This window comes from Crocodylus porosus, unplaced genomic scaffold, assembly GCF_001723895.1.
Source record: "Crocodylus porosus isolate Cpor-Errol unplaced genomic scaffold, CroPor_comp1, whole genome shotgun sequence".
Lineage (NCBI taxonomy): Eukaryota > Metazoa > Chordata > Crocodylia > Crocodylidae > Crocodylus > Crocodylus porosus.
In genome coordinates this window covers 55,179,482-55,192,707 of record NW_017728907.1, presented here as the reverse complement: position 1 = coordinate 55,192,707, position 13,226 = coordinate 55,179,482, and the positions used below count along the sequence as shown (strand labels likewise).

Sequence of the window (13,226 nt, the reverse complement as noted above, 5' to 3'; positions counted from 1 at the left end):
CCGTCCCTCGCTTTCCTGTCGGACGAAGCTGCGTTTTTGGACAGCCCGGCCGCTCCCAGGGGAGTGCCTTGAGAGGGCAGGGATGACTCCCAGCAAGAAGAGGTGCCCCTCCCCGGGAAGGAAAGGAGCTGCAGTTGCTGGCGTCTGTGCCGTCACGGTGGTCGCCGCCTGCGTGGCGCTAGCTGTGTGTCTGACCGTCCGCACGGCGCCGCGCTCAGGTACAGAGGCGAGCTGGAGCGGCAACCCCAGGCGGTCCCAGAGATGCACGGCCGTCTGCACGAGACAGAAGGTGGACTGAAGTCGGCTATGCCGAAGGGGCAGGGCGCAACCGACCCCTGGGCAGCGGGCGCACGGGTGTGGCAGCGCGTCGGCGGGGCAGGTGCAGGCAGAAGCAAAGACGCTGCAGCATGAGGTTTAGGGGTGCAGGCTTGTGGCTCTCCCAGTTTGTGCAGCTCTCCCATCAGCTCCCCTCGAGGACCGGGCTCCAGTCAGCCTGCACGGCGTCCGGCAGCCGGGAGCGTTTGCAATCCCAGCTCCCCCAAAGGCCCGGCTTAATGACCGCGGGACTGTCAATACGCATTGCGCAGGGCGGGACACTGGCCCTGCCATAGCGCATGCAGGTGGACTCAGTAGACAAGTCAGTAGCTTGAAGGAAAGATCATTTTGTTTGTTTCCTTTGGGTTCGTGAGGGTCTGGGACTGAGGCGGTTGGTTAGGACCCAGAGAGCACGGCCGTTTTTAATCGCATTTTTTTTTACAGGGCTTATTTGTGGCTGCAGGCGGGGGCTGAGAGTCTGTGCTGGGGTTCAAAGGCACCCGGTGCCTGTCTGAGGGCACTGCCGGGCTCTCTGTCTTCTCAGGGTGCTCGATCCCGAGCAAATACAGCCCGTGAACTGTGGCTTCAGGCCCATGGGGTGGGAAATTTGGCAGTGGGGGGAGTGGTGGCCATTACTAGTCACCACCCCCCCACCATATTCCCAAAGCCCACGCCGATCATAGCCAGGTCACACCCCTGTGCTGCATCTGGATCGGGGCCAGGCCATTCTCCTTTCCCCCTGCGGGGCCAGGTTAGGGCCAACCCATGCCCCCGTTTGCCCCCACAGGGCTAGGTTGCACCTGGGCTACCCCGCATCTCTTGCATGTGGCCAAATGGCACCACCACACGGGTGCCAGTACCAGATCGGGACCACCAGTGGGATCCCACCGCCCACCTGGCCCACTGGGGAAAAAGGTTGAGCAGCACTGCTCTAAGCAACTGGTGGCCCCAGCCCCTGGCACGCTCGTCCCGGCAGAGCGTCCTTCCCCCTGTGCAGGGAGCTGCAGGATCTGATTCCCAAATGCTAAGCGCGGCGATTCCTGCGACAGCTCCTCGCCACCCACAGATGAAGCCGGCAGTCTATTCATCACACCCATCTGCCAAAAGCTGCCTAGTTAACAGATGTTAACCTCTTTGGCTCTGCAGGAGTTGAAACAAGTGCATCCCATAATACTAGTGAGCTTCTTCTATCAGGACATAAATCTTTGGGCGCAGTCAGGCGGTTATAATATTATTTCCCTTCGTGTCCCTAGCTCACCCCTCATAAAAGTCCAGACTTGGGTTGCTGTAGTTTGAGGAAGAAAGCCGCTGCTTATGAAAGCACGTGCAACTCTGATTTAGTTCATCTAGCAGGTGCAAATCTGCCCTGCCCTCTGCCTGGTTGAGTATGACATTGATTTCCCGAAGTCATTCATAATGCTGCTTCCTCCTTGTTGCAGACCCAGCACCCGAACCAGCCTTCAGCACAGCTGGAGACCTGTTGGAGTATCTGCTACAGCTGGGGCGCATTCCCCGAAAGGATGGGCTGCTTGTCACCTGGTACCATGCTGCAAACAAAAAGAGCGAGATGGAAGATGCCTTAAAGAGTAATGGGTTTCTTTTCCCATCCCCGACTGTCTCCAGAGCTAGGAAAGCGAGCATAGCCGGGGCAACCAGTCCTCAGCCCACAGGTCCCAAGCTGACCCCTGCACGAGGCAGCAAGGACTCTTTTCCTCCTTGAGCAGCCCTGCATTCAGCTACCAGGGAGTTTTCCCCTTTTTAAAGCATTAAATAGCTGCCACAGGCAAGGTGGCAGGCATTGTGGGTCTGAGGTACAACACGTGCTCAGCCCTTATATTCCTAATGGTGTGATATTGGTAAGCCGTGGGGTCAAGTCCTGGTTTGATTGAAGTCGGTGCGAAAGGGGCTGTGCTTCCAGGCCATGGGTTTGCTGGGTCTTAGAGCACAATATGGGCAACCCGGGCAGCCCTGGAGCATATTGGATTTTGGAGCGATCACATGGGATTAGTGGCCACTCAGCATTTGTAAAGCTGCCTTATTTATACATTCATCTGACTGGGGAGAGGTTTCCACCCTATGAGACACTTCTGAGTGGATTATCCCAGATATAAGATAAGACAAAACAGCCTGACAGTGGGTTTCTTAGTAGCAAAAAGTCTAATATTTAAGGAAGAGAAGAGGTCAGTTAAAGTTTAATGTTCAGATGAATATATCATTCTCTACACTTAATCAAGCAGCAGCAATCTCTGATGATAAGTAGAAAGGGATAGTTCACATCACAGTGATAAAAAGGAGGGATTGCTCAGAGTTTCACGAGATAAGGCTGTTCTATACAAATTGAACGTTTTGTGCCACATTCAGTTTGAAACGGTTCTGTCTTGAGGCGATAATGTGCATGCAGACAGGCCCGAGAGCTCCGTGGCGGTGCAAAAAAAATCAGCTTTTGATGGCCTTGCGCGAAGCCGTGCAGATCACCCATTTTATCTCTCAGATCAGATCTATCACAGGGAGCGTCTGGAGCCCTTCCAGAAGGAGAACAGCGAACTTTGCCGTCCTGTGTCCGTCACCTGGGAGGAGTCAGGGAGCGCTTATCGCTTGGAAGCGGGGCTCAGAGTAACAAGCCCCGTTGGGAGCGGGTGTCTAACACCAAGTCGAGAAGAACCACCTTTCTGGTGCCTTCAGTCCAGCTCCACATAAAGCCTCCCAGGACCTTGCTGGGCTTTGGATCAGGCCTGCCATGATCACCCAGACACGCTCATCTGTTGTACTGACACCCAGTTAGACTGCTGCTTGTTAATGTAGAGGCAGGGGTGGTAGCACGGTTCGCTGCCTTGGAGGGGTCCTGAATATTATATATGGGAATTGTTTCTACTTGGGCTAGAGGAGGCCGGAGACATCACGGAGGTACGCAAGGCTTGGTCTGTGCTACCTCGTTTTGCTAGCATACCTATATCAGCCAGAGGCTGTGGTCGCCCTCCCCAGCTGACGCAGCCCTGCTGACACTGGGGGAGGTGGGGCAGCAAGTATGGCACTCCTCTCTAAGTCCTGTCAGCTTTAGCACCTGCTGAAAGATGAGCGCAGTGCCGGATCCTACCTCAGGTGCTCAGCACTTTGCAAGATCAAGCCCCTCCTGAAACGCCTCCGAGGTGTAGGGGCTGTGATTTATACACCAAGTCTCTCCCTCTCGTCATGCCGCACCCAGACAAGGCCTCATCCTGTGCTTCATCGCCTGTACAGGTGAGGTCATGGTGCTGGAAGCGGATATCAACATAGAAGGAAACATGACCCCTAACGAGACAACCAAGCCCATCATGGCACATCCTCCTGCCATCTACAGTGATAACTCTTTCCAGGAGTGGCTGGATGCCGTCCTGAACTCTTCACGCAAAGGTAAGGGAAGGTGTGCTTTTCAATCAGCTGATGCAAACCCTTGCCCTTAGTTGTTTATGGAAACAAAGGATGCCTAAATGCTCTGCTCATGACCCTGTCGGCCTCTTCCAACGGTAGGACGTTGCCGGCCCTCAACCCCCTGCTTTACTTGTGGCAGGTTAGGGCACTTGTGGTGACTTCGGGCCTTGCAGTTACATGACAGAATTGATTGTGCAGTTTTAGAAAGGGGTTAGACAAGGATGTCGTGTGGCATGGTTTAGATAGGAATGATCCTGTCTAAAGGATAGGTCGGACTGACATGGGGAGACAGGTGGATGTGGTGTTCCTTGATTTTAGCAAGGCGTTTAATACGGTCTCCCACAACATTCTTGCAGGCAAGCTAAGGAAGTACGGGCTGGATGGATGGACTGTCAGGTGGATAGGAAACTGGCCGGGGCATCAGGCTCAGATAGTAGTAATCAATGGCTCAATGTCTAGTTGGCAGCTGGTACCAAGTGGAGTGCCCCAGGGGTTGGTCCTGGGGCTGGTTTTGCTCAATGTCTTCAGCAATGACCTGGAGGATGGGATGGGGCGCACCCTCAGCAAGTCTGCGGATGACACCAAGTTGGGGGGCAGGGGAGAGTAGATACGCTGGAGGGCTGGGCAAGGATTCGGAGTGACCTAGACAATTTGGAGGATCGAGCCAAAAGTAATCGCATGAGGGTCAACAAGGACAAGTGCAAAGTCCTGCACTTAGGACGGAGCAATCCCATGCACCGGGGCGACTGCTGGGCAGCAGCTCTGCAGAAAAGGACCTGGGGGTGACAGTGGACAGTAAGATGGCTATGAGCCAGCAGTGTGCCCTTGTTGCCAAGTAGGCTAACGGCATCCTGGGCTGCATGGGTAGCAGCGTTGTCAGCAGATCGAGGGAAGTGATTCTTGCCCTCTATTCAGCACTGGGGAGGCCACATCTGGAGTCCTGTGCTCAGTTTTATGCCCCATCCCCCCCCCCAACTACAGAAAGGATGTGGACAAATTGAAGAGTCCAGTGGAGGGTGACAAAAATGGTTTGGGGGCTGGGGAACATGACTTATGAGGAGAGGATGAGGGAACTGGGCTTATATAGTCTAGAGAAGAGGAGACTGCTGATTTAACTACCTGCAGGGGGTTCAAAAGAGGCTGGAGCTGGACTGTGCTCAGTGGTGGCAGACGACAGAACAAGGAGCAATGGGCTCCAGTGGCAGCAAGGGAAGCTGAGGTTGGATATTGGGAAGAATTTTCTCACTAGGAGGGCAGTAAAACACTGGAACAAGTTACCCAGAGAGGTGGTGGACTCTCCATCCCTGGAGGTTTTTTAAGACCTGGGTAGACAAAGCCTTGGCTGGGATGATCTGGTTGGGGCTCGTCATGCTTTGAGCAGGGGTTGGACTACATGTGACCTCCTGAGGTCCCTTCCAACCCTCATTTTCTATGAGTCTATGATCCCGTCGCAGAGGAGACTTCCCAAGCTTCCTTCTAGCCCTACTTTGCTATGATGGTATGATTATATAATGAAGCAGCACTTGTGGTGGCCAGTGGCAGGGCAGTGATAAACATAGGGCCCCTCGCTAAAGGTGCTGGGAGTGGATCAGCCGCTCGTGTCAAGTGGCACCGGGACTGCAAAGAACAACGCTCTCTCTGGCAGGGATCAAGCTGGATTTCAAAAGCATCAAAGCTGTTGGCCCCGCTCTGGAAATTTTGCTAAAGAAATCTCAGGAGGTGGACATCAACCGACCCGTGTGGCTGAACGCGGATATTCTGGAGGGCCCCAACGTGCCCCTAAACATATCACTCAATGCCAGCACGTGAGTACGCCCAGCTCTCCTGACCACTCGCTTTGTGCTTCTCAAGCCCTGGAGAATCTGAACCATCACCCCCCAGTCACCCCAGTCAAGCACCCTCCAATCAACCCCATGCCAGTCAGCCATTTCCAAGGGAGAGGGGTCACTCAGGAGCAGCCATCACCTCTTGCCGTCACTGTTACCTCTGCAAGTTCCTGAACAAAACAGGGGTTAAGCTTGCAGTGGGTTTGCTAGGCTTGTATAACTACAGGAAGAGGCAGAGGTAGCACTCATAGCCCGCAGGTACCCTCAGGTGCACACAGGCCGGTCCCCCGCCGCACAACCCTGGCCCTTATCTCCCAGAATGACACAATAGACGTGGGATGAAACACTCGATTACAACCTGGTCCTAAAGCCTTTCCAGCAGCCACCGGGACACCAGAGATGGGCATTCAGCTGAGGGGCTGATATACAAGGCGATAAGAGAGCTCTCCAGAACATCGCCGGTCACACAGGACCAGCTCCGCAGAAATACCGAGGGGCCTGCTTACCCCTGAGCCTTTAGGCTAGCAGGCGCTGTACTTTCTTGCATAAAATGCAGAGCTTGTTTCCCCCCAAAAGCCAGCGGCTGGTATTTGGAGCGCTCATTACACGCCAGGAAATACAGTAGGAGCAGTTTCTGCCGCTCAGCAGGCAAAAACTACAGTAAAGTCTGCACGATGCATGGAGAGCAGAGCAATGAGTGCGGGCAGCTCCTTAGCTACTGCTACTCAGTTACCTACTACAAGAAGAAAAAGTTGGGTTTTTTTCCCTTCATTCTGCCTTTCCAAAATAAGCCGTGTATTATATTCAGCAGCGCATTGTAAGTGCGAAAATACAGGGAGGGGGAGAACAAGCTAGAGGAATTTCTAAACATCCCCTCGCCCCCTGGGCGCCTCTGTAGAGACATGAGTTTAATCAACCCAGCTGTCTGTATGGCAACGGACAATACTCGTAACCAACCCCGGTTGGCAGCGTGAATCTTCTGGACAGAAAACAGAGTTTTTAAGCTCAAAGGAGCCTGCTTTCCCATGACCCGAGGCCCCTATTGATTTCAGATGCCCCTTACACACCAGTGAGTGCATTATGTGGCTGACGGGAGTTTTGGGGCCAGACTTAAATCCACAACATGGCCAGGAATTGCGGCATTCATTTTGGAAATGTGTTATCCCCCACCGAAGTAAATGTGTTATCCCCCCCGCAGTTTACCTTTCCTTTCTTCGGAGGAACAAACAGCCCCAGAGGGCCCAGTAACGCAGAAGCGGCAGAGAGGACAGTTAGACTCAGCTCTGGAGGCTCTTCCCTCTTACAGAGACAAACATCTATAGTTTCAATGAGGCTCAAATCAACAGGGTCCTAAGTTAATCACACTAAAACCCTACAGCATTTCCAGGAACGATCTCCTTTCGATACAGCAGTTTAAGCAATTTGCTGTGTTTTAAGAGGCGTTTGCAGTCTTCTGCATAGTATCACAGTTTAATGAATAACTCTGGGAGCCCTGTCCCAGCCTGCCAGCCAAGCTGGAGCTGCGCCAGCCTCCTCGCGCTATGCGGGATATACAGGTTTTTCCAGGTTGCCACAGCATGTGCTGCATGGCTGAAAGTGCAGGCCGCTGAGGGGAAGGGTAGGTTTCTTTTATAAGTATTATCCGTATTTATACCATTTTAAACATCCGTCTTTTTTCCACTGAACTCAGGCCTCAGACAGACCTTGTCCCCCACCATCGCTGCAGCCTGCTGTGAATCCAAACAGGCCGGCTCCGGGCCGCAGTAGACCTGGGGTCTGTCGGAGGGTTAGCTCAGAGCCGAGGGAGAGCCAGGAGAGAGCGGTGGGTGCAGATCCGTGTCGCAGCTCACCCTCACCTGTCTTCTTGGGGGAGAAAAGGCAAACTCGCTTGTGTGTGCCAGCAGCAGCGCCTGTGTGCATGTGCGTTTATACATCAAGATCCCCATCTAGTGGCATCTGTTACACAGTTCAAAGATTTGTGGGTTTAACAACAGGGTTTTGCTTCCTGGAGTCGCTTCTTAGCAGTAAACCCTGCCGTAAACGTGGTTCCTCTAGGTTCCTCTCGCTCGTCCAGGAGAAGTACCCGAACTGCACTCTGTCTCCAGGGTGGACGACCCTCTATTCACCGCTGTTCCCAAATCAAACCTACACCAGGGCAATGATTCAGAAGATGCATGACCTCATCAGGGACCTGCCCCAGAGAGTGACTTTCCCTGTCCGGGCCGTCATGGTGAGACTGGCCTGGCCTCATTTCAGCTGGCTGTTGAACCAGTCAGAGAGGTAAGCAATTTGCAGCACCAGTTTGTCTTCAATTTGTCAAGAGGTTTAACTTGGCCGGCTAGACAACAGTAATGGCCGGCAGAGCCTTATCTACACTACAGCTCAAGAAGGTGGGGCCTCTAAGCACGCGTTATACCCACACTGCAGGAATCTTGTGTAGTTGGACACTTGAGCATGAACAAGCCTGGCAGTGTGACTAGCTAAAAGAGAAATGCCTAGTGCCCTGGGCAATACTGGCTTTCCAGATTCCCAGAGCTACCAAACACTTAAGCCCCAGGGTGCTTTTCCCTTTGAAAGACCACAAAGAAATTGCGGCTAAGTAGCCAGCTGCACCTCCAAGTCACACAGAGGCAGCCCAGGAGCCTGCAGGAAGCCCCGCCAACTCAGCTGCATCTTTTCTCCATAGGTACAGCCTGACCCTGTGGCAGGGGAAGACAGACCCGGTGATGGTGGAGGACCTCCTGTTCATCCGGGATAACAGCCGTGCTGAGCAGATCTACTATGACATTTATGATCCCGTCTTGTCTCAGTTCAAGGAAATGGCCTGTATGTTTGGATGATGGTATTGCCCAGCAGCCCCGTGTCAGCTTGGGAGCCTAGGGAGCAAACAGACATCACGTTTCATCACCTTGGTGCTGCCATTCAAATTTGTATGGCAGCACAAAAGCTAAATAAACAGACACCCATGCCCCTTGTCACACCACAAATAGCAGCCTTGACTCAGAGAGTATCAATTTGGGCTGGTATTTAGCAGCAGATGTCTGTTTACTTTGTGGTGGGAGAGCGCAGGCTTCCCATGCTTTCCATCCGCCCTCAAGCACGTGCTCTGGGAGTTTGAATGGACCAAGCCTGCACACCCTAGGGATTCCCATACCGGATTGGGCCCCTAAAGCCCCCTGGCTTTCCTTGGAGACCCTGGGGACACATCTCAGTAAGTGGAGAAAGCGAGGTGCTACCAGAGCTTGACCTGCATAGGGATTCCTAGGGTGCACACGATCTGGCCCCTCAAGCCCCAGGACGACACGTCACCCAATGTCCCACAAGACCAATGAGTGGGACAACAGGCAGTGTGCGTTTCCCTCCATGAAGCAGATCAGCTGTGCCAGGACACGTCCTAGCACAGCTGCTCTGCCTCATTTGACAACATCTGTTTCTAAACCTAGTGCGCTAATGGCTTTGCATGCCTGCACAGCTTGCTTAGGGTGCAGACACAGAATACTTACACTAGTAGCTGGAGGAAGCGAGTGACCAGCAATCCCAAGGCAGCTGCCTGCAATAGGCACTACTACAGGCTAGGCAGGAGAGGAGTCAGGAACAGCCTGTTTGCCTTGAGCTGACTAGAGTTATGGGCACACACTCCCACCACCCATGCAACCCACACTCCTGATTTCCAAGGGGTAACTGTACCTCATGGGGGAGTGCTTTATGGCAGTGTAGGGCTGTACATCGTGTCCCCTCCCCAGTAACACTGATATAAAGGCAGACTGCATGGCTGTGAACCTGCACCCTAAATAAATACGGCTAAGGCTGGGAGTGGGGGAAGCGGAGCACTGAGCGATTAGATGACTTGCTCAAGGTCACTCAACAGGTCAGTGGCAGAGCTGAGAACAGAGCTGGGGTCTCCTGGCACCCAATCCTGTGCCCTTTGTACAAACCCACACCAACTCCCGGCTCTGCTCCAGTCTCATGGGTGAGGAGGGCTATGCCACTGCCTGCGCAGACAGTTCCCTGGAGCCCACTCCTCTGTGCTTTGGCACCTGTGGTATACACACGGGGGGGCAAATACAGTGAGTTGTCCCTTGTCCTAAAGCAGATATATAACCAGAAATTGCACAGTAGCCCTCTCAGCTCAATGCCAGGTTTAAATCAGCAGAGTGACTAGGAACGACACAGTCCTTGCCTGTCAAAATCAATACGCGGAGGGTGACAGTCTATGACACCTCCTTCTCATGGATCCAAAGGCAGAAAAGGCTTCCTAGACTAGCCAGTCTCCCTACCCACCAAGGTGGGCTTTTCCTCTCATACCCACAGAGATCATCTCATCCTGTGCTTGGCTACCTCTGCTCAGCTGCTGTTGGGGGAGGTCTGACCTGGAAATGGGGGGGTGGAAACTATTGCCCAGAAATGCATTGCTCTGCCATCTGGGCTGATGAGTGACACAGGAATAAAGGAGTGCTCATGCTCTCTTGTGCTGCTCTGACATGAAAAAGGTCCCCTCTCCCCATGCCTGGGGGTGTGTGTAGGAACATAGGACTCGAAGAGACCTCTCGAGTCCCAGTTCAGACCCCTGTGATCACAGGCAACTGTGTCTCGGTCTCATTCGTAATCTGATCACGGTGCATTTTAAAACTACTTAGATTATTTGGGAGCAGTCAGGTTTGCCAAGTACGGTCTGCCTTGATTTTGCCAGGGCATTTTGTGGGGGGATCTTGTAACCTCTTGCACTTTAACTGGAGAAGCGGTGGTGCCCAGTGCTCCCTAGATGCTTAGGGAAAAGGCTCGCTGTGTTTAAGATGAGACATAAGCAGGTGGTAAAAAAAGAATCAGGTCCTCCCAGAGTTTTAAGCTGTAGCTTAAAAACCTTGTCACGGAATAGCTCCGAACATCGTCCCTTGTGTTGTCTGGTTCATTAGATCACTGGTTGCCTTCCAGCATAGACAAGGCCTAAATTTCGGAAGTAATAAAAGTCAAGTAGCAGAACTTACAGCAACACCCCATCGCACCACAAACAAGCAGAGAGGCATTGCTCTCCCCCGTCCTTCGCCAGTCGGTGACAGCAGCAGCAGTCGGCACGCACTTAGGAAGCTCTGAGCCCAAGTTCTGCTCGCAGCCATGTATGCGTGACAGCTGGGACTGGCAGCACTGGATGCTGAGCTTTTAATTTACAGCTGATCAGCTGTAAAGTGCTTTCACTCTTCATCTGCCCATGATCCCAGGTTCAGTTTAAACGGTAACAAGTGCTGCTTGATCGGGACACAGCTAGCTAAATTGCTGGCTACAGAGGCCACGTTCAGTCTGTGAGCAGGGGTCCTGGCGATTTAATCCTACGTGCAGTTGTAGGTAGTTCCCTCCCCTGAGCAGGGTCACAGCCCATTTAACAACTCGCAGACCCGGCTGTGTTACAGTCCTAACTTACCACCTGCGGTAAAGCAGCAGTGACGGTAACTCACAGATTGGTGCTGGCTTCTCCCTGTAGGCAGAGCCTGAGAGCCAAAAGCACAAGTAATGCACTGCATGGATTGATGGTGTTTGCTTCTTTTCCTCTCAACCTCACAGTGAAGCCGACCAGGAAGAGAGTCTACTACCCTGGGGGTGATTTACTCGAGTATTTTCACCCATCAGACGGGGATGGCCTTTCCATAGAGTGGTATGGGGTGGAACACAATGAAAGCAAGACATCGACACGGTCCACGCTTACAGGTGACTGTCACACATTTCCCCCCTTAGCCAGCTAAAAAAAAAAAATCTAGGCAGCGTGGGTTTATAAGAGGGAGAACAAATGGCACTTGCTAAGCGTTGCAGTGCACTGTGGCAGGGAGGCTAGGATTGCAGCAGACGTGCGAATGGGCTGGTTACAGACAGAGCTGTGAAAAAGGCAAGGAAATGAGAAGTTAGGAATAGGAAGGAGGAGGGATCTGTGAGATGCTGAGTTGCGAGCTCCACACCGGTAACATCAATAGATAAACCAGTGGCACTAGGGGCGGAAGGTGGGATATAAGTAGGCTTAGTGGGATGAATTACCGCAAAAGAAGACCTATAAGCCGACTACTGGGAGGACCTGACCCAGCAGTAACAACTGTAGAATAGCCTGTGCAAGGTGCAGGAAGCCCTAATGGTGCATGATTCAAACCCAAGCTGTTTCAAGCAGTTGAGGATCCCTCATGAGCAACAATCCTAGGTTAGAAATGGGATTCAGATGACCCAGTGATCCTGGGCTAAGGGCCAATAGTCTAAAGGAGGTATAGCAGCAACTAGGCCTCCAGCAGCACGGCACTGGTCTACCAGCCAGGACTGCAAGGCGTCGCACGGACTGAGGGAAGCTGAGGTATGTAAGAAGAGTGACACCTCTTGCCTCCTCGGGTAGATTTAACCCCACAGCTGGATCAGTGCGTTCGGTTAAAACAGTCAAGACAATAAGCCCATTGGGAATTAGCTGTCAAATTAATTTTACCCAAAGCCAGATACAATGGAGACATTACATGCCTCAAATTCTCAGTCCTAAATTACACCTACCGGTAAGTTTGCTGCATCCAAGGGGCCACTTCTGCTCAAGTTCATAAAGAGAAATCTCCTCTTTGGTTTCTTTTCTAGATAGGAGCGGCATGATCATACTGGACGTCGCTGTGCAAAACGGCACCGGTGGAAATCTCATACCAGTTGCATCAACAGGCACCTCCTTGGAAGAGTGTCTACAGACAATATCCAGGAGCCAAAACCCGTGGGGCATATTCCTGAATGTGACAAAACCAGATGCACTTCACCCCGCGCTGGAGCTCCTTAGTACGGCCTATGCCAAGAATCTCTTATGCAGCCCCGTATGGGTTAGCCTGGCTGTGTCCTACAGAAGCTTCGACGCGCCGGGCTACATGCACGGGGAAGACTTCCTGCGTGCCATCAACACCATTTTCCCTCACGTCACCATAGCCCCTTGCTGGCCCAGGGAAGTGCTGACTGATGGCTACACTGACCTACTGATAAAAGATATGCTCACACTCTGCAAGGGGCTCTGGCAACGCGTGTCATTTCAGCTGGAGGCAGTGCTGCTCGGTAAGTCCTGGCTACCTACTGCAAAGCTGCTGGAGGCATCGCCCAGCTACACCGTCACAGTGCGACACAGCTCTTCAGAGGGTAGCGACGGGGATGGCTTTCCAGGACTTCGGTCTATCAGTACTCAAGCGCAAAAAAGGGTCTATTATACCAAGGCAACACAGAAATGCTTTCGTGGCGGATGTCTAACAACTTAGAATTTCTCTGAAAGTTTAGTAAGTGGTTTGGTAAGGTTTCTTTCAAGCTCCACGGTTGGTCAAATATCTGTTGAGGTTGGAGCCACACCATCTTTGTAAGTGTAACCTGCCTTTATGTTGGGATTAAAACAAGAAGAGTGGACAAACAGCATGTAGCCTTCCACAAGCATAACCTGCGAACATTCAGTATAGATTTATCCTGGGGAAAAATAACAGCAAAACTATAATGGTGTTCATCGCACCATGCCTGCCCATAACGAGCGTGGGGTAGCCCTTTGTTCGGTGGAACCAGGCTAGGACCTACTCCAGTGCCGCATACTGGCACAGAGCCGTAATACCATCTAGGGCAGCTTGCTGCACCAGAGTAATCAGTCATCTGTCAGCTCTAGATCCCACTGTAAATCCCACCGGTGCATAAAACCTTGCACTGGTG

At 52.5% G+C, this 13,226-nt stretch overlaps 1 protein-coding gene across 1 annotated transcript; it reads left to right on the top strand.

Moving 5' to 3' along the window:
- The first annotated feature begins 6 nt into the window (after positions 1–6).
- On the top strand, positions 7–13,041 carry FAM151A (family with sequence similarity 151 member A). The gene is made up of 8 exons (XM_019531478.1): positions 7–218; positions 1,755–1,901; positions 3,553–3,705; positions 5,369–5,528; positions 7,605–7,829; positions 8,236–8,375; positions 11,106–11,249; positions 12,141–13,041. The coding sequence occupies exons 1-8, from the start codon at positions 83–85 to the stop codon at positions 12,791–12,793; spliced, it is 1,758 nt and encodes a 585-aa protein (XP_019387023.1). The 5' UTR covers positions 7–82; the 3' UTR covers positions 12,794–13,041.
- Positions 13,042–13,226: the final 185 nt, after the last annotated feature.

Excerpts from the sequence above, each read along its gene's own strand:
- FAM151A (XM_019531478.1), top strand. The coding sequence starts at position 83 with ATGACTCCCAGCAAGAAGAGGTGCCCCTCCCCGGGAAGGAAAGGAGCT. Across the intron at positions 219-1,754 it reads CCGCACGGCGCCGCGCTCAG|ACCCAGCACCCGAACCAGCC; the intron begins GTACAGAGGCGA and ends TCCTTGTTGCAG. Across the intron at positions 7,830-8,235 it reads CTGTTGAACCAGTCAGAGAG|GTACAGCCTGACCCTGTGGC; the intron begins GTAAGCAATTTG and ends TTTTCTCCATAG.